At 42.1% G+C, this 21,159-nt stretch overlaps 1 protein-coding gene and 1 long non-coding RNA gene across 6 annotated transcripts in view; one reads left to right on the top strand and one right to left on the bottom strand.

Moving 5' to 3' along the window:
- Positions 1-12,571, top strand: part of RHOH (ras homolog family member H) — a 63,586-nt gene extending 51,015 nt beyond the window's left edge. For all 5 annotated transcript variants that reach the window (XM_023549821.2, XM_023549820.2, XM_010591428.3 and 2 more), the window contains 2 exons: positions 3,195-3,318; positions 3,641-12,571. In XM_023549821.2, the coding sequence (XP_023405589.1) occupies positions 3,856-4,431 (576 nt within the window). In that variant the 5' untranslated portion in view covers positions 3,195-3,318; positions 3,641-3,855 and the 3' untranslated portion in view covers positions 4,432-12,571. The remainder of the gene's footprint in view (positions 1-3,194; positions 3,319-3,640) is intronic.
- Positions 12,572-14,147: 1,576 nt separating this feature from the next.
- Positions 14,148-21,159, bottom strand: part of LOC111751054 (uncharacterized) — a 38,084-nt gene continuing 31,072 nt past the window's right edge. Inside the window, exons 2-3 of the long non-coding RNA XR_002786129.2 lie at positions 18,202-19,248; positions 14,148-14,806 (exon numbers count right to left, since the gene is read on the bottom strand). This is a non-coding gene — a long non-coding RNA (uncharacterized LOC111751054). The remainder of the gene's footprint in view (positions 14,807-18,201; positions 19,249-21,159) is intronic.

Raw genomic sequence — 21,159 nt, 5'->3', positions numbered from 1 at the left:
CCCTATGCTATGGACAGTTAATATATGGTATTTTTAATATATAGTAGTGAAATAGATAATGTGATGGCTCCTTATAGTTTCCGTTCCGTGCTAAGCAAGACTCTCCTTATATTGAATCTTTATAATAATCACATGAAAAAGGTGCTTTTCTCGTTTTCATTTTATGAGGAAACCAAGACTCAGACAGTAAGTAACTTTGTCGAGGTTACCCAGCTTAAACCCAGCTTATGTGTGTTTAAATAAAACGAATCCATGAAAATCATGTGAATTATTTATTTGATTAACTCATTTGCAAAGGCTAGTGTGTGGTTCAGTTCTACTCTGTCCTATAGGGTCGCTGTAAGTTGGAATCGACTCGACGGGATTGGTTTTTTTTTTTTTGGGTAGTGTGTGGTTCAGTTGTAGAATTCTCGCCTTCAAGGCAGGAGACCTGGGTTCAATTCCTGGCCAATGTACCTCATGTGCAGCTACCACCCATCTGTCAGTGGAGGCTTTCGTGTTGCTATGATGCTGAACAAGTTTCAGTGGAGCCTCTAGACTAAGATGGACTAGAAAGGAAGGCCTAGCAAACTACTTTCAAAAAATCAGCCAGTGAAAACTCTTTGGATCACTACAATCCAACCTGCAATTTATCCTGGGGATGGGACAAGACTGAGCAGTGTTTCGTTCCCTTGTGCATGGGGTCATCATGAGTTAGGGGCCAACTCAAAAGCAGCTAACAACAACATTGTGTAAATTAAACAGAGACTGTGGGTTGACAAGGGTAGATAAGTCTTGGAAGGGAACATCAGGACTGATTTTTTAAAAGTATGTCTTGAAGCTGATCTATAGGTCTGCTTTACGTTGCTTTACATGTGGTGTGTCAGGAAGATCTTAAACCAGGGAGATTATAAGCTGTTAAAATTAAACAACTCCCCCAAAGCCTGGACAATGCTCTAAAACTTCTGGGTGTCTTATCATTAAACATACCCCTCCAAACCAACCTCATTAATCCCTCAAGAATGCCCCTTCTTTTTTTCCCAAGGACCTTGCTCACTTTGAATAGACAGTAGATGTTTAGCCTAAAACTTCCTTTTTTCCCCAGTCTGGTATCTCTAGGATTTTGTGTATTCCACGTGACTTGTTCTGCACTAGTGTCTAACCATCAAAGAACCATCCATATGTTCTTTCTTTTATCACAAGATTGTAAATGGCATATAAGCAAAAAAAAAAAAAAATCTGTGGTGGTCACAGCAGTTTCTCCTAGAACTGACTGCCCGTTTCCAAACGTCTGTCTTTCTCCCTCACTCTTAATAAATAGTTGATCTCTGTAATTGTCAAAGTCTTATTGTTTTTAACAAAGCTCTGATTTTATTAAAAACCTTTACTCTGAATTTGGGTCTGAAAGATGTTTTCTTTGTCTGAAGCTGGATGGCCTCTCCCCAGAGCTGATCTCATCGTCTGGTGCTCTTTCACCTTAAGCGAATGAGAATTTATTTGACCCTTTCATGAAATTCAAATTTTGCCGACATTTTTTTTCTCTTGAATTCTTTATTTTTTTTAAATAATTTTTATTGTGCTTTAAGTGAAAGCTTACAAATCAAGTCAGTCTCTCACATATAAATTTATATACACCTTACTACGTACTCCCATTTACTCTCCCTCTAATGAGTCTGCCCTCTCCCTCCTTCCAGTCTCTCCTTTCGTGACCATTTTGCCAGTTTCTAACCCCCTCTGCCCTCCCATCTCCCCTCCAGACAGGAGATGCCAACATAGTCTCAAGTGTCCACATGGTGCAAGTAGCTTACTCCTCATCAGCATCTCTCTCCAACCCATTGTCCAGTCCATTCCATGTCTGACAAGTTGGCTTCAGGAATGGTTCCTGTCCTGGGCCAAAAGAAGGTTTGGAGACTCTGACCGCCGGGGTCCTTCCAGTCTCAGTCAGACCATTAAGCCTGGTCTTTTTATGAGAATTTGGGGTCTGCATCCCACTGTTCTCCTGCTCCCCCAGGGGTTTTCTGTTGTGTTCCCTGTCAGGGCAGTCATCGGTTGTGGCCGGGCACCATCTAGTTCTTCCAGTCTCAGGATGATGTAGTCTCTAGTTCATGTAGCCTTTTCTGTCTCTTGGGCTCATAATTACCTTGGGAGCTTGGTGTTCTTCATTCTCCTGTGATCCAGGTGTGTTGAGACTCATTGATGCATCTTAGATGGCCACTTGCTAGCTTTTAAGACCCCAGGCACCACACTTCAAAGTGGGATGCAGAATGTTTTCTTAATAGATTTTATTTTGCCAATTGACTTAGATGTCCCCTGAAGCCATAGTCCCCAAAACCCTGCCCCTGCTTTGCTGACCTTGGAAGCATTCAGTTTATTCAGGAAACTTCTTTGCTTTTGGTTTAGTCCAGTTGTGTTGACCTCCCCTGTATTGAGTGTTGTCCTTCCCGCCACCTAAAGTAGGTCTTATCTACTGTCTAATCAGCAAGTAACCCTCTCCCACCTTCCCTCCCTCCCCCCGCCATAACCACAAAAGAATGTGTTCTTCTCAGTTTAAACTATTTCTCAAGATCTTATAATAGTGGTCTTAAACAATATTTGTCCTTTTGCAACTGACTAATTTCACTCAGCATAATGCCTTTCAGGTTCCTCCAGGTTATGAAATGTTTCACAGATTCATTACTGTTCTTTATCGAGGAGATTTTGCCGACATTTATTCAACACTGCATCATCCCTGTTTAAGTGATAGGCACTGAATTTGGTTGCTTTCAAGCCTATCGTTTTGTTTCACAGGAACCTAGTAGAGTCCCTGATACATAGGTGGCCAAGCCCAAACAGTGAAAAATAGAATTTAATCCCTGCAACACCTCTGAGAAGTAGTCCCTAAATTTATCACCATCTTGCAGATGTGTAAACCAAGGCTCAGAGATAAACTGCTCAAAGCTGTAAGTGATGGGGCCTGATTTCAGACGCAGAAAACTCCAAGGACAATGCCCTTTCTCTTATACCTCTAGTCAACTGTCCAGTTTCCTGGAAACATTGATATTTTAGAGTTTGGGGAAATCTCAAGGGGAAAATTATAGCAAACTTATAGGTCTGGTGATTTCTTTTCTCCTTCCTCAACATGAATTCCCACATAAGACAAAGACTGGGTGACCGATCAGTAAACGAAGGGGAATGCTTGTACTATCTGTCACTCATTACCTTTCTCTTTCTTGCAGTTCCCAAGGCGGCTGGAATCCGTCAGAAACTGAGCAGACAGTGAACACTCTCAGCTGCTTTCTTCAGTCGTTGGAACTGAAGCCAACACAAAGCAGTTTGAAAAACGTGTGATTCACACACCAGGTTGTTATTGAGGTCTTTTTCATGTTGCAATGGGAGCAGTGGCTTGTGTGTGTGTGTGTGTGTATCGCTAGGTTGATTTTAGAGATAAAATCAACTTCCGCTTCTTGACCCCGGGGGGAGTTGGGGTACATGTGCTTGGGAATAAGGGAGTCAAGCTTTCTTTGTCAAGGGGAAGGGAACTTGATCTTTAGATGAGCTTAGGGGGAGTGGCTACACTGCTATGGGGCCTACAGTTGATGAGTTTGCCCAAGGAGGAAGCCCCCTGCCATCAAAAAAGAAAAAAAAAGTGCTCAGTTTTTTTCCCTTTCTCTTTTGGTTTCAGCTAAAGACAAGGCTTTGGAGGTTTTCAAAGTAGCCTGTGCTTCTTCCTTGGATGGACAGGGACAAGTAAAATTTTACAAAGTGCCATCAGAGGCCCTGAGAAGGCAAACGCATCTGGTTTTCATCCCCTTGCTGAATGGGGTTTGCTGCAGCAGCCCACTGAGGGCTCTTTTCCTCAGGATTCCGAACTTATAATAGGAAAACCAGCCTGGGAAGATGCTGAGTTCGATCAAGTGTGTGCTGGTGGGAGACTCTGCTGTGGGGAAAACGTCTCTGTTGGTGCGCTTCACCTCAGAGACCTTCCCGGAGGCCTACAAGCCCACAGTGTACGAGAACACAGGTGTGGATGTCTTCATGGACGGCATCCAGATCAGCCTGGGCCTCTGGGACACAGCTGGCAACGACGCGTTCAGAAGCATCCGCCCCTTGTCCTATCAGCAGGCAGATGTGGTGCTGATGTGCTACTCCGTGGCCAACCATAATTCTTTCCAGAACTTGAAGAACAAGTGGATTGGTGAAATCAGAAGCAATTTGCCCTGTACCCCTGTGCTAGTGGTGGCCACTCAGACTGACCAGCGGGAGGTGGGGCCCCACCGGGCCTCCTGCGTCAATGCCATAGATGGAAAGAGACTGGCCCAGGATGTGAGAGCAAAGGGCTACCTGGAGTGTTCAGCTCTCAGCAACCGGGGAGTGCAGCAGGTGTTTGAGTGTGCCGTCCGAACTGCTGTCAACCAAGCCAGAAGGCGCAACAGAAGGAGGCTTTTCTCCATCAATGAGTGCAAGATCTTCTAAAGCCCACAGAGACCCAATGCTCATTTACTCACCCCAGAGACTAATGGGTAGAGGGAGCGTAGGCAAGCTGGGAAGAGTTCATACTCTTCCTGGATACATCTTGAGCAGTGTTTCCTTTTGGGCACACTTGATGATGAGGCTTGGCCTCTGAATGAACTCTACAAACTAACTTCTTGCCCAGTTCAATAAAAATTCTTTGGGAAGCTATAATGATTATTCATTCCATCTTCGATTAAAAAAAAAAAAATTAAAATGAGGGTCACCCATGTCCCTTTAATTTTGGACAACAAAGTGAGTTTCCCAAAGAACTTCGTATTTAAAGACATATTTTATTTAAATATTAACAAAATGCATAACTCTTGTATATAATTAGGTTTAGAAAGTCTTTTCATATGTACTTACAAACACAAATTCCTGTTTAAGTGAAATTACCTAATGGGGCTCTGCCATATGTTTGTAGCGTTATTATTATCTCCTGAAGTGGTAGTAGTTTTATTGAATCCACTTGCCTGGATTTTACTAGGTAATCAAATTTAAAAAAGACCATAAACTCATCCTTTTGGTTAATTTTCCACCTACCTATCTTATTTAAAGCTGTAAATAAAAACATAGTTCAATAGTGTATTTCAATACTGCCTAATGTTTGTGTATAAAAAAAAAACAGCATTAGGCAGTATTAAAATACATTATTGAACTAGATTTTTAATACTGCCTAATGATGTAAAGGAGCCCTGGTGGTGCAGTGGTTAACAGCTACGGCTGCTAACCAAAAGGTCAGCAACTCGAATCCACCAGCTGCTCCTTGGAAACCTTATGGGGTAGTTCTACTCTGACCTATAGGGTCACTATGAGTTGGCATCCACTTGATGGCAATGGATTTTTGGAGTGATTTAAAAATTATCACCTACATTTCTCTATCATTAGAAAAATCTTTTTAAAATTTACTGTATTACCTTTCACTCCATGAACTCCAATTATACACTAAATAGACCTATCTCATTCACCAAGAAAGACTGAAACCTTTCAGGTGGCTAATCAGATTGCTCCAAGTAATAGCTGCAGAACCTGGGACAGAGCCACTAACAAGCTGAACTTATTAACCCTGTGTACCACTGAAGGACTCTTCTTTTTTTTCTTTATTGTGATTTAAGTGAAAGTTTACAAATCAAGTCAGTCTCTCATATAAAAACTTTATACACCTTGCTATGTACTCCTAGTTGCTCTCCCCTTAATAAGACAGCACACTCCTTCTCTCCACCCTGTATTCCCCGTGTCCATTCAGCCAGCTCCTGTCCCCTTCTGACTTCTCATCTCCCTTCCAGACAGGAGCTGCCCACATAGTCTCACGTGTCTACTTGAGCCAAGAAGCTCACTCTTCACCAGTATCATTGTCTATCTTATAGTCCAGTCCAATTCCAGGGACTTTTCTTGATGGCATTTATTTCAGTGTCTCAGGGCCTAGCACTGGGAAGGAATAGGAGCTAAACAAAAGTCTGTTGAACCAAACTGGAGAGAAAAAGACAGGTATTGGGCTGTTGTGCCACCTAAGTGGTTATGGGAAAGAAGCAGACCCTAGCCGTCCTCACAGGGGTAAGAAGCAGAATTAGTCATTTTGGTGGAATCCATGTAATTGTTGTGATTTATAAGTATGTTCTACATGTGTGTATATTTATTTTTGCCTGCCTAGATTCAGGCATATTCTTATTCTTCAAAAAAGTCATGATACCTTTTCGTGGACTAGATTGTGTGTCAATTCTTAAATATACCAAGTAGCGACATTAAATATACCCTTGTTTATATTAAAGAGTTGGCAATGATTTGAGTGGCTGAGTGATTCATCCTATTCCGTCTTGCTTTATTCTGACTATTTAAATGAGGGGCAGAATCCAAAAAAACCAAGCCCATTGCTGTCGAGTCAATTCTGGCTCCTAATGACCCTACAGGACAGAGTAGAGCTGCCCCATAGGGCTTCCAAGGCTGTAATGTTTGTGGAAGCAGACTGCCACATCTTTCTCCTTCGGAGTAGCTAGTGGGTTTGAACTGCTGACCTTCTGCTTAGAAGCTAAGCACTTTAAACTCTGTGCCACCATGGCTCCTTAGCCAAGTCCAGTGTGATATAATTAGGCTGAGTGACAAAAAGCTGAAAGCACCCATTCCTGATACATGTAAGATATTATATTGTTGTTGTGATCCATAAGATTTAAAAAATTTTCTAATTAGTTTTGTTGTTGAGGCTGTACACAGCAGAACATACACCAATTAAGCCATTTCTACAGGTACAATTCAGTGACATTGATTACATCCTTTGAGTTGTGCATCCATTCTTACCTCCCTTTTCTGAGTTGTTCTACCTCCACTAACATAAGCTCACTGCCCGCTAAAATCCCTATCTGATCTTTTTAGTTGCTGTTGTCAGTTTGATTCCATATAGATACTTCTAAAAACAGCATAATGCTTAAGGCAGGCATCCTTTACTAGTTAAGCTAAACTGTTGTTTGGTTTTAAGAGGACTTCAGGGGATATTTCTGGTTTGAGGTTTAAAGATTATCTCAGTGCAATAGTTTTCAGGGTTCATCCAGCCCCCACGGCTCCAGAAAATCTGGATTCCATGAAAATTTGAAATTATTTTCTCCATTTTCTCCGTTTTGATAAGAATTCTTCTATAGAATCTTTGATCAAAACTTTCAGTAATGGTAGCCGGGCAACGTCCAGTTTTTCTGGTCTCATGGCAAAGAAGGCAGTTGTTCACGGACACAATTAGCCACACATTCCATTTCCTCCTCCTATTCCTGACTCTCCTTTTTAATCTGTTGATCCAGGCGAATACAAACCAATTATAGTGCCAAAAGACAATAATACTGATGGTTAAAATCTGTCGAATGCTTCAGAATTGCTGGGCACTGTGCTAAGCACTTTTGTGTGCAACAACTCATCACATGGCATGTAAGTGGCCACACTATGAGTCTCATCCTACTTGATGAAACTGAGTCTCAGCACATTGATGCAAAGAGTCCAAGGCAATACAGCAGGTGAGTGGCAGCACCAGGAACCTCAAGCAGGTGTGTCTAACTCCAAAGCTGTGCTCAAAACCACCATGCCTCACTTCCTCCCAGAGCAGCTCGACTGCATGGCTTTGCCACATCCTATCTCATGTGACCTTGTAGACCTCATCACTAGCAGCCAAGTGGCCTGTATTTTAAAAATTATTTTTCAATAAAACATTCTGAGTCTGAGCTTAGTCTTTCTCTTTCATTTTTCTTTCTGGCAATGAGAACAGGATCTGACTAAGTCACAGAGCACCATCATTTGTAAAGGTCCTTATCTGCTATGGATTGAATTGTGTCCCCCCCAAAAATATGTTGAAGTCCTAAATACTGGTACTTGTGAATGTGACCTTGTCTGGACAACATCTTTGAAGATGTTATCAGTGAGGTTAACATGAAGTCACAGAGGAGTAGGGTGGGTCCTAATTCTGTATGAGTGGTATCCTTATAAAAGAGAAGATACTCAGACTGGAGGACAGGGGAACGATGCCATACAACTGCAAGCAAAGAAATGCTGGGAGCTACCAGAATCTAGGAGGAAGGCATGGAATAGTTTCTCTCTCAGAGCCGTCAGAAGAAATTGACACACTCAATACCCTTATTTAGACATTTAGCCTCCAGAACTGTGAGACAATAAATTTTTGTTCTTATAAACTACCCAGCTTGTGGTATTTTGTTACAGTAGCTCAGGGATCTAGTACACTACCCCAATCTTGACTTTTAAGTATAATTTCAGAGGTCGATTGCATGTGAATTGACAAAGATGAAATATACCATGACTTGACACTTTAAAAAACGTGGGAAAATTCTTTTTCATGTCTTACTTTTCCAGCCCTCAGGTTTCAGGTATTTCCTTTAGATGAGGGAGTAAGAGGGGGAAGAGGGGTGGATTCTTTCTTTCTTAGGATTTGGCACTAAGGAACTGCACTTCACCCAGAATGAGATGTGATGGGAGGATTCCACTTGGGAGATCTGTAGGGTTTTGATGCAGCAGAGGGCACAGGCGTTTGTGAGTGTTTGTCCTGAATATTGAGAAGACAATCCTTGGAGTTGAGTCAGGTCAGCACAACTCAATGGTAGGGACATTTTTCCTGAGGCTGTGTCTCTCTCAATAAAGCAGAGAAACATAATCACTGACCAAGATCTCAAGCAATTTTTCACAAGATAAAATAAACCGTAGAAAAATTTTTTGATGTATATTCATAGAGTACTTGAATAAATCTAAATTCCACATTAACTTTTCAGTAGATTCTAAAATATATCCTGACATGGAACCTAGTATTTAATGGAAGATAGAGAGCCATCCTTGAAGTTGTCAAGGATTTCATTTTACTTGGATCCACAATCAACAGCCACGGAAGCAGCAGTCAAGAAATCAAAAGATGCTTTGCATTGGGCAAATTGGCTGCAAAAGACCTCTTTAAAGTGTTGAAAAGCAAAGATGTCACCTTGAAGACTAAAGTATGCCTGACCCAAGCCATGGTGTTTTCAATCACATTATATGCATGTGAAACCTGGACAATGAATAAAGAAGACCAAGAAGAATAATTGACGCCTTTGAGTTGTGGTGTTGGAAAAGAATATTGAATATACCATAGACTATCAAAAGAATGAACAAATCTGTTTTGGAAGAAGTACAACCAGAATGCTCCTTAGAAGCAAGGATGGTGAGACTAGTCTCATATACTTCGGACATGTTATCCGGAGGGATCAGTCCCTGGAGAAGGGTATCATGCTTGGTAAAGTAGAGGGTCATTGAAAAAGAGGAAGAGTCTCAATGAAATGGATTGACACAGTGGCTGCAACAATGGGCTTAAACACAACAATGATTGTGAGGATGGCGCAGGACCAGCAGTGTTTCGTTCTATTGTACATAAGGTCGCTATGAGTCAGAAGTGACTCGATGGCACCTAAAAAAAACAACAACAGACAGCCATCATGAGGGACTAAGAGGTGGGACAGGTGGAGTGTATTTTAGAGTCAGAAAGTCTGAGCTGTGTCTTTCCCCCTCAGTTTTCCTTTCTCAAAACAGAGATACTAATTCCTGGGTCACTCTAAGAATTAGTACAACAATGATTGTGGAAATGCTTTATATCTGTAAACTGTCGTTCAACTGGTGATGTTATTATGTTTTTGATAAATCCCTATACAGACAAATAGGCTGAATAGTCTAGATTAGGTTAGAATATTCTAGAACTTGTTAATAGTATGCCACATGTTGGGACACCCCACACAGAAGCAGGCTCCAGTTGAAGCAGTGTTAAATAGAGTAAACTCACCACCCAGTGCCATCGAGTCGATTCCGACTCATAGCGACCCTAGAGGACAGAGTAGAACTGCCCCATAGAATTTCCAAGGAGCGCCTGGCGGATTTGAGTAAGGTGAGTAAAATACCACATGATGATAATCACAATAGCAACAAACTACATTTGAATGTCTACAGGTTCCAGGCCCTGTGCTAGGCTCTTTACATACATCATAACATCCTCTTAAAATGCTCCCAAGGTAGATATTGTTCTCTCTTGTTAAGGAAACTGAGGTTTAGGCAGATAAATGGGGATATTTCCCTTTTACAGGTATTTTTCACAATGTCCCAGTTTTACCATGTAACTTTGGTATAATTAAACTTCACTAGCTAAAAACGACATGATTGATTATATTTAATGTTCTTTACACTTTAGTGTAAAGAACATTAAATATAATCAACCAAGGTGGTTAAGAACGATCCCTGTTACACACTGTAGGGCTGTGCTGATGATTAGTGCTTGGCAGCCTTCCTGTGTGAGCTTTCTTTTGTTATTCTTTCTGGAAAAAATCTCAGGTGTTTCATATCTCACTGGACTGGCTGGTCTTTGGATGCTTATAAATGTTCCCTGTAGCCATACCATAGCTCTGCAAGAAGTACCTTCATTCAAGTCTCTTCATTTGATCCATTTGGAATCAATTTCTTATTCTGTGGGACTTTGATACACTCACTAAATATCAAAAGGCATCTATCTGTTCTGGCACTTAGTGACTACTCAAGTCCCCACTGTAGGGGACAGAGCCTAGGTAACTGTTCTGTCCTGAACCTCAAAATCCAGGAAATATTGCTGTAGACATCTATTTGCTTGGAAGAGAGAGGGGAGAAATATGTTGGTTAATTCCAATCTGAATAAGCAGAAGAATAATTTGGGGATAGCAATTTTCACGAATTGTTGGTATTCTAGTGAGACATTTATATTAAGAGGAGACCTGTGGAGAAGTGGTTAAAGTGATCGACTGCTAACTGAAAAGTCGGTGGTTCGAAATTACCAGCGGCTTCTTGGGAGAAAGATGTTGCAGTCTGCTTCTTTAGAGATTTACAGCCTTGGAAACCCTGTGGGGTCACTTTGAGTCAGAATAGACTAACTGGCAGTGGGTTTGGTTGGGTTTCCTATCCATATTATATATATATAATGTGTAAAGAACTACTATGAATAAATAAGACAAACACCTAATTTAAAAATAGAGATTTCTCAGAAGAGAAAATATGTATGACCAATAAACAAGAACAGGAGTTCAATCTCATTAGTACTCGGGGAAAAGCAAAACAGACAAAATAAAACAACAAAAAAACTCACAGTGTGAGTTTTAACCTTTGACATGGATTGAATTATGTTTTCCCCGAAATGTGTCTATCAACTTGGTTAGGCCAGCATTGTGTGGTTGTCCTCCATTTGTGACTGTAATTTTATGCTGGGAGGATTAGGGTAGGATTGTAACACCACCCTTACTCAGGTCACTTCCCGGATCCAAGGTAAAGAGAATTTCCCTGTGGCCTGCACCAGCTTTTATCTCTCAAGAGATAAAAGGAAAGAGAAGCAAGCAGAGTTGGGGATCTCATACCACCAAGAAAGCAGCGCCAGGAGCAAAGTGCATCCTTTGGAGACAGGGTCCCTGTGCCTGAGAAGCTCCTTGACCAGGGGAAGTTTGAGGACAAGGACCTTCCTCCAGAGCTGACAGAGAGAGAAAGCCGTCCTCTGGAGCCGACGCTCTGAATTTGGACTTTTAGCCTACATTACCATGAGGAAACAAATTTCTCTTTGTTAAATCCATCCACTTGTGGCATTTCTGTTACGGCAGCACTAGATGACTAAGACAATATTTTAACCACCAAGTTGGCAAAAAATGAAAAAGTATGACAATATCAAATGTTGACAAAGACGTGAAACAATAGGAACTCATACATGCTGCTTATGAGAGTGTAAATTGGTATAAGTTGCAGGCATTATTTAGTAATACTGAATATTCAAATACCCTTGACCTAGAAATTCCATGAACCAGAGATTTCCTGGGAGACATTATAAGAATGCTCTTAGTAGTATTGTAGGTAATAGAAAAAAGTAGAAAGAAACCAATGTGATCAACAGAGAGTGGTTAAATAAATTTTGGTGTATTCACACACAGAATACCATGTGGCAATGAAAAGGAATGAACTGTAGCTACACATATCCATACAGATATGTGGTGCAATGGCTAAGGGCTTGGCTGCTAACCAAAGGTTGATGGTTTGAATCCACCCAGCTGCTCCATGGAAGAAAGACCTGGAAAACTGTTCCCATAAAGATCACGGCCTAGAAAACCTTATGGGGGCAGTTCAACTCTGTCACATGGGGTCGCTATGAGTTGATAATGGACTCAATGGCACCTAACAACAGCCAATGTTGAGGGAAAAAAGCAAGTAGTAAAATAATACGTACTGTATGATTCCATTTTTATAAAATTCAAATGCAAGCGAAATTTACCAATACAATACTTATGATTAAAGTTTTTTTTTTTTTTTTAAAGCAAGAGAATGATTAACATAGCATTCAGATTGGTAGTTACCTCTTCCAGGGAGGGAGGGGAATATGATTGATCAGGGTTACTCAGGGGCATCACAGACATTGGTCCGTTCTATTTCTTAAGCTTGGGAAGTGGATACATGAGCTCTCATTTAATTTTTTTGGTCATTATTTATTATCTAAACTATTCTTATACGTTTTATATACTCATTTATGTGTATGATACAATTCATGGTTTAAAATGTAAAAAAAAAAAACATGTTCAAGTTCTGTAGTCAGACTGCCTGGACTTGAATCCCAGCTCTGCCACTCACTAGCTGTGGCCTTGTGAAAGTTCCCTAACCTCTCTGTAATTCAGTTTTCTAATCTGTAAAACGGACAAAATAATATCATTGGGTGTTGCTGTTGTCGTTGGATGCTGTGGAGTTGATTCCAACTCATAGCGATCCCATGTGACAGAGTAGAACTACCCCATAGGGTCTTCCCGGTTGTGATGTTTATGGAGGCAGATTGCCAGATCTTTCTCCTTTGGAGCAGCTGGGTGAATTTGAACCACCAACCTTCCAGTTAGCAGCCAAATGCTTAACCATTGCACCACCAGGGCACCTGGATTAAAAGAGCTAATACAGTAAAGGCTGTACTATGTCTAGTACATAGTAGGCGTTCAATAAATAGCAGCCACATAATTCAATTCCATACTGCATGTCTCTGAGCTGGAAGGACTCTGCTGTTCTAAGGATGAGGACACTTAGATGTTGAGAGTGCAAACCGAGTTGACCGAAACTCCGTGAGTTGATGGTGGACCCCGGGTACCTCACTCTTCCTACCACCCTTTTTACTGCTGTTTTCTAAGCTTCTGAAATAGAGATGAACATGGAGTTTTTCATTTGTTCACTTTTCGTAAGTTTGCTCTTTCTTTCAGGTTTCCTGTACTTTATAAATTGTTTTATTGTTTCTTAGCACAAAGCAGATGCCTTTTAGTATCTTGCAGAAGGGATCAACAGAGGCTTTGCTCTTTATTGTAAGTGAAAACCCATCTCTATTCGCTTATTTATTCATTCAGCATTTATTACAGTAAATGTGCATGAGGGATCAGTGCTATAAAGAAAACACAATAGAAAAAAAAAGAAAACACAATAGGAAAAGGGAGAGAGAATATTTCATAGTTTAATTAGGATAATAAAAATCAAGCCAGTTGCCATGGAGTAAATTCCAATTCATGGAGACCCCATGTGCTTCAGAGTAGAACTGTGCTCCACAGGGTTTTTGATGGTTCTGATCTTTCAGAAGTAGATTGCCAGGCCTTTCTTTTGAGGTGCCTGTGAGTTGGCTCAAACCTCCAACCTTTTGGTTAGCACCTGAGCACAGTAGTTGTTTGTATCACTCAGCATTGCCATCAAGTCAACTCTGATTCATAGTCAGCCCTATAGGACAGAGTGGAATTGCACCACAGAGTTTCCAAGGAGCACCTGGTGGATTCGAACAGCCGACCTTTTGGTTAGCAGCCGTAGCACTTAAACACTATGCCACCAAGGTTTCCTTAGGCAGGAAAGAGAGGCCTAATTGACAAGAAGTCTGCTGTCCTTGATAGACCCCATCAGTGATCTGGTTTTAAAAGAAACAACCTCTCTGAAAAAGAAAGCAGGCTTAACATTTTCCCTGCTGGCCCTGGGAGTGGGGGACACACCCCTTTCACATTGACTAGTGTTTAGTATTGCCCAGCCGCCTCCGGAAGTGACCGATTGCTTTGGGAATTCCTGTTGGGTTTGACTGAATGAGGGCAATTTCAGGGGATGGATTAGCAAATAGACTGAATAGAAAATTTAGGTGATTCACAGAAACAGGGTGGTGCTTGAGCTTACACAGGGAAGTGGTTTTGAACAAATTCTGGACAAAAGGAAGGAAATGACTAGAAACAAGTGTGTAGATAGACTCAAAGTAGAGCCAAGAGCTTGCCTGCTGGGCTCTGTGAAGCTAGTTCAAAAATGTGAAGGCCGTATGCTTACGTGGCAGCATGGGCTAAAGAAGCAGCAAGGAAGGTTACAACACTTGAGAGCCTGACTGCCTCTTTTTGTTGTTGTTAGTTGTCAAACTGACTGACTCGTGGCGACTTTAGGTACAACGGAACAAATGTTGCCTCATCCTGCACCATTTTCACAGTTGTTGGTATGCTCCAGCCCATTGTTGCCACCACTGTGTATTTTGAGTGCCTTCCAGTTTTTTTTTTTCCAGTCTAGGGGGCTCATCTTCCAGCACCGTATCAGACAGTATTCTGTTGTGATCCATAGGGTTTTCACTGGACTTTTTAGAAGCAGGTTGCCAGGTCCTTCTTCCTAGTCTGTCTTCGTCTGGAAGCTCCACTGACACCTGTTCACCGTAGGTGACCTTGCTGGTATTTGAAATACCAGTGGCATATCTACCATCATCACAGCAACACGCAAGCCATCATGGTGACACAGAATGACAGGGCTGCATCTTCTAGAACTCAACAGTTGATGCGGTTGGATGTGCCCGTCCTTTACAGGCCTGTGGTTGAAAAAGAACATAGTAAAGCGCTCCAATCTGTCTGTGATCTACAATAATTGAAACAGACAAGGGCTGTAACTTATAAGTGATTCACCAGTGTTAACTCAAGGGTAGTTTTCGCGTTGTAGAGTTGTGGTTGTAGAGAATTGGAGGTTTTGACTACAGATACTGTAGTAGGTTGAATTGTCCCCCCGCCACACCCCCGCACCCCACCAGCCCAGCAAAGTTAGTCCACCAGGAAGCTCAGAATGTGATCTTATCTGGAATAAGGGTTTTTGCACATGTAACTAAGGTAAAAATTTTGAGTTGAGATCATGCTGGATTAGGGTGAGCCTTAAGTCCAATGACAAGCCCTTATAAGAGAAGAGTGCGAAATGGATGGAGAGACACAAGGAAAACAGCCACATGGAGACAGAGGCAGGAATTCATGTTACGCAGCCATTAACCAAGGAATGCCAGAAGCCACCAGAAGTTGGAAAAGACAAGGAAGGGTTCTCCCCTAGAGCCTTTGAGGGGAGCATGGCCCTGCTGACACATTGATTTCGGACTTCTAACCTCCAGAACTGCAAGGGAATAAATTTCTGTAGTCTTAAGCCACCAAGTTTGTGATAATTTGTTATGACAACCCTAGAAAACTAATAATAAAAAAAAAAGTTCAGGGTGCTCCAAATACATCATTGTACATGTGTACTTCTCAGATATGTCTCTTCCTTCTTCCCCTATTCCTCCTCACCATCTCTGCTCTGAGCAGCCAGATACCTCTCTGCAGCCAGGTACCTGCCTTACCCATTGTTACTCCTCCCATCTGAAATGGTGCCATGCCCATAGTAGATGCCGAACCACATTTCTTGAGCGAATCAATCCTAGTCATCATTCTCCATTTCCACACATTAATTCATATAGCACTTTACAATTTCCCAGTGCTTTTTGATGCCTTATGATAATAACTGGCAGTGATTGTTTATCACTCTACAGACTGTAAAGCACTGCATATACATTGTCCCACGTGACCTCAAAACAATGCTGTGGGATATTACTATCCAGCTCATTTTGGAGGCACAGAAGCTAATACTCAGGAAGGCTAAATAACTAATGCTCAGCAGAGTTAGAATTTGTACTCAGATCTCTCTTGGCTCCAAACTCCCTCTTCTCTTCTTCCACCATGATCTCATTGGAGGCTCCCATGATCTTGTGAAGAGGAAGTGGGAGAGATGAGGTTCAGGAAAGGGATGTAACTTGCTCAGGCCATGAACACAGTTACTGACCAGATATGAGGTCTCTGGTTCCAAGTCCTGGTGGCTCTTATCATCCTTATTATCAGAATGCACCACTGTGTGGTTGTGGGCTAAAGACGAATAAGGTGAGTTAAACAGACAGGAAATTATCTGTATATTCAGGCCCCAAACCGAATTTGCATTAATTATCTGGATACTTCATGCAAGTGCACACTAATCCTTTTCTCTCCTTCTTTTAATGTGAAATCCAACATGGCCAGAAATCTTCCTTCTGCTTCTCTATTATTTACTTCTAACTCAATTTCTGGTGGTAGAAGAGGCCTCAAAGAGGACAGAGTTCAACCCCATCACTTTACAGATGGAGAAACTGACGCTTGGAGGTGCCCAAGGACACACAGCTGGCTCTCGGCACAGCCAGAACATGGGCACCAAGTCTCAACTTCCGGGCCTCAGACCTTCCAGCCTCTATCCTTGAGATCTGGATTCTGTGTCTTTTTGTTTCAGGCGTCATTGATGGGAGCTAAAGGTTTACCCTTTGCTTAATATGTCAGGGCATCAGTAGATGATTAAATAATTATAAAAAGAATGAAAATGTCAGAGACAAAGGGCAGAACATGGAGCCAGCAGCAATGGGAGAGCAGGAAGACACAGGACGCTGCCTTGCCCGTTACTAAGAAGCTCAACATCTGGGAGCGAGGAGCCCTGGGCATCTCGGGGCTGGGGCCTCATGAGCTCAGGGGGACCTCAGGAGGGAACCTCATCCCTCTACCCAGATGCTCCGAAGGTAAATCTGCAGCCTAGCCTGGCTGGGGAAAGCTAAAGGAATCATAACAAAAAAAGGAATCATAAAGAAGCCCATTAAATCTGTTGCCATCAAGTCGATTCCGACCAATAGCAACCCTATAGGACAGAGTAAAACTACCCCACAGGGTTTCTAAGGAGTGGCTGGTGGATTCAAACTGCCGATCTTTTGGTTAACAGCCAAGCAGAGATTCTTTATACAGATATGGTTTTCTATACCAGTCCTAAGAAATTATACATGTATCTCCTGCTTACTGATGAAAAGATTAGAAAATAGTGCCAAACCCAAAGACAATAATGAAAATCACTCTGATAACCACCCTCACCTCATTTTTTGTATCCATCCTTCCAGACACATGTGTATATTTTTACAAAAATAGGATCATATGGCACAATCTGATTTGCAATCTGCTTTTTTTCTCTTGTTATATTGTCAACAGCTTTCAATGTCAGCGTGTCAATGGAATATATGTATTCCTATGTCGCTGCATGTGATGACTGCATGGTGGCTAGCCCAGATTTTTTAAGTAATCTGTAACCACATATGTGTTACTTGTATTTGTGGGCTATTGAGCACTGAACTGGAAAGTGTGTGTGTTTGTGTGTGTGTGTGTGCGTGTGTATCCTTGCTTAGAGCCACAGTAATAATCCGGCACTATGTGCTCTACAATGAGCCCTGGTGGTATAGTGGTTAAGAGCTCAGCTGCTAACCAAAAAGCCGGCAGTTCAAATCTACCAGCAGCTCCTTGGAAACCCTATGGGGCAGTTCTATTCTCTCCTACAGGGTTGCTGTGAGTTGGAATCGACTTGACGGCAACAGGCTTTTTTTTTTTTCCATGTGCTCTACAAGGAGCCCTGGTGGAACAATGGTTAAGTACTTGGCTGCTAACTAGAACATTAGCAGTTTGAACCCACCAGCCTCTCCCTGCAGAAAGATGTGGCAGTCTGCTTCAGGAAAGGTTACAGCCTTGGAAACCCTGTGGGGCAGTTGTACTCTGTCCGTGGGATTGCTAGGAGTGAGAATCGACTAAACGACAACGGGTTTACATGCTGTACAGAGCCCCTGGGTGGGGCAAATCGTTAATGCGGTCGGCTGCTAACTGAAAGGTCGGAAGTTGGAGTCTACCCAGAGGTGCCTCGGGAGCAAGTCCTGGTAAGTTACTTCCAAAAAACCAGCCATTGAAAACCTATGGAGCACAGCTCTACTCCGAGACACACGTGGGGTCTCCACGAGTTGGAACCAACTTTAAGGCAACTGGCTTTGGTTTTATGCGCTTATGTATATTAATTCATTTACTTCTCACAAGCACCCAGGATAAAAGCACTTATCATCCCCATTTTACAGATGAGGAAACTCACCCAAGGTCAGCCACCTAGCATGTGTCAGAGTCAAGACTCAATTCCAGGCAATTTGGCTCCGGCCTATGGTCCTCTAATTTGGTTCTGTGCTCTAGCTCCTTGGTTGCGTAAGCTGGGAGGGCCTATGGGGACCATCCAGTACCAGAAAGAAAACCTTGGTATGATGAACGTGAAGTCTAGAGGCTTCTTTGGTTTCCTATCAAGTCACCTGTAAGTTCGTTACAGAGTCTGATGACCGTCCATCCAGTTCTACACTCTCTGGTCTTCTCTTCCTCTTCGTGCCACCTGCCACCCCCTCCCTCCATCTTCTTCTACCTTCTCTGCCCTTCCCACAGGTTTGGGCTCCATACCGAAGGTGCCCTGTCTGGTTCCTTTTGTCCCTGGACGAGCTTTAAGCCCTTCCAATGATCCAGAGTAAAACAGCTGTGAAACAAACATGTGTTTCCCTTATTCCTATTAACATTTCTCACATCTATGCATTACTATGCTTTTAGAGTCACTGTTCTCCATCTTACCAAAGACTTCCTCCCAGGAAGGGCTGGGGTGGGGGCAGACGGGAGGAAGGAAAGGAGGGGGTGAGGGGGGAAGAAAACCCCCATCCTGCCACAACACAGAGCCCCAGATTTTGCTCTGCTTTGATGCTAATGTCTCTGATTCTCTTCTGGTTCGTTCTGAAGTTTGGGTTGGGGCAGGGCGAAGAAAGGGAGCGAGTGCTACAGAGTCTCAAACTATCGCAAGGCTCCAAGAAGCGTTAGAAGAACCCTAGTGGATATGATCTCCCATTTTCCTTGTCTCCAAAAAAGACTAGTCGTCTTCAGTAGGGCTGTTGTTAGATTTGACTGGCTGAAGGTTTGTGTATAGGCGACACAGGGTCTCTTTCTCTGCCAGGCTTTTTGCTTAGGAATTTAACTTCTCGTATGATGAAGAAGCCTGACCTTTCCAATTGGACTGTGCTCATTTGGTCAAACTGCTGTGGTAAAGGACCAGTTTTGTGTTTTTAAATTTCCAATCATTTCAGACCAATACTGTTAAAAACACAATAATTTCCTAGAAAAAAAGAAAAAGAATTAATAGATAAAATGAACTAAAAAGCAAAGAATAAATAAAACACAAGCTCTCATTTTTATTATTAGATTCAATACACATTGTCTAATTGCCATAAAACCTTCTGAATACTTACTCTCAATTTCTGCACTTAATCTTGTTGTGTTCAGTTTGCCCATCTGCCCTGGTCTTTGGACTGAACTATCAACAGAGTTGAAGTAGGGTACTAATTTTTCCTTTGTTTAGGGAAGCTCATTTATTTGATTCTTCATTCACTCAATAAATATTTATTAAGCACCTGTTACAGACGATGTTATATACAGGATTCCAACTTTCTCTGTCCTCAAGAGATAGGTGCGATACCGTGATTATGAATTGTTATTGTTAGGTGCTGTCAGCCGGTTCTGACTTATGGTGACCCCAGGCGTAAAAGAACGAAACACTGCCTGGTCCTGAGCCACTGCCACGATAGTAGGTATGTTTCAGCCCATTGTTGCAGCCATTGTATCAATCCATTTCTTTGAGGGTCTTTCTCTTTTTCATTCAACCCCTACCAAGCATGATATCCTTCTCCAGGGATTGATCCCTCTCAATTATAGATTAGTATTATAGAATTAAATTGAACAGTCATCTATTACATCAGTATAATGTGATACTCACCATAATAACATTGAAAAGAAAAATTATCTCAAACGGGGTCTGGGATAGAACTGGTTTCTTTTGTGTGTGTGATGTAATTTACAACCTTTTAGAAGAGAATCAGTGCTCCTGATAAAATGCCTAGGTTATAGGGGGCACTGAGCTTCTGTTAAAAGCGATAGAAAAATTTGGAAATGGATAGTGGTGACGGTTGCACACGTTTTCATTGAACTGTTCATGTGAAAACTGTTGAAATGGCAAAAGTCTTGTTATATATATGTTTTGGGAAACTAGTCGCCATCTCCTGTCCCCACTAGCCGTCTTTCTAGTTGACCATTAACCAGATATTCTTTTCTTTCCGTGACTAGTCTAATAATGATTTTCTGACCATTCTCTTATCCTGTAAAATTCTCTATCAAGTATGAATCTTTGAAGTGGACTCCTAGAGGCCTTTTGCCCTGAAGAAAGCTGCAATACAATTTGGATCCATGATCGCAATTAAAGTGTCCGTGAAACATTTTTCTGAGTGTACAAGAGGAGAGAGTAAAGAATTCTAATGGGTTGGAAGAGTTGGTGGGAGCAATTGCTCCTGAGAAAGCTCTATAATTTCTTTGAGCCTCAGTTTTCTTAACTGTGAAACTGAGGTAATAATAGCTCATGAGGTGTTTGTGAGAATTTAGTAAGTTATTGAAGGGAAAAGGCTTCGTACTGTGCCTGAAGCATAAGAAACACATCGTAAATGTTCACTATTATCATGACGATGGTGATTATGGACTACTGGTCTCCTGTAACGAAAAAGTCCTGTAGTACCAGGTCAGGGGTGGGGCGGGGAGGGCAGTGGTCATTCAGTGGTAGAATTCTCACCTTCCTTGCTGGAGACCTGGGTTCAATTCCTGGCCAATGCACCTCATGCATAACCACCACCATTTGTCAGTGGAGGCTTGCCTGTTGTTGAACAGGTTTCAGCAGAGCTTCCAGACTAAGACAGACTAGGAAGAAAAGCCTGGCAGTCTACTTCTGAAAATGAACCAGTGAAAACTTCCTGGATTACAATGGTCCAATCTACAACTGATCATGGGGATGAAGCAGGAGATGGCCGCAGTGTGTTCTGCTGCGTGTGGGTCCATTCGGATGGCAACGACAACAGGTCTTTATTTGTTCTATGCTTTAGTGTGTCCTCTCAGGAATGAAACTAGAAGGAGCAGTTCCACTATGGGGCTCAGGAAGCAGGGGCCCAGTCCCTCAGGGTGAGAAAGGGGCTGTTGGTAGCAGGTA

This window comes from Loxodonta africana, chromosome 5, assembly GCF_030014295.1.
Source record: "Loxodonta africana isolate mLoxAfr1 chromosome 5, mLoxAfr1.hap2, whole genome shotgun sequence".
Lineage (NCBI taxonomy): Eukaryota > Metazoa > Chordata > Mammalia > Proboscidea > Elephantidae > Loxodonta > Loxodonta africana.
This window is presented reverse-complemented; position numbering and strand designations above follow the sequence as displayed.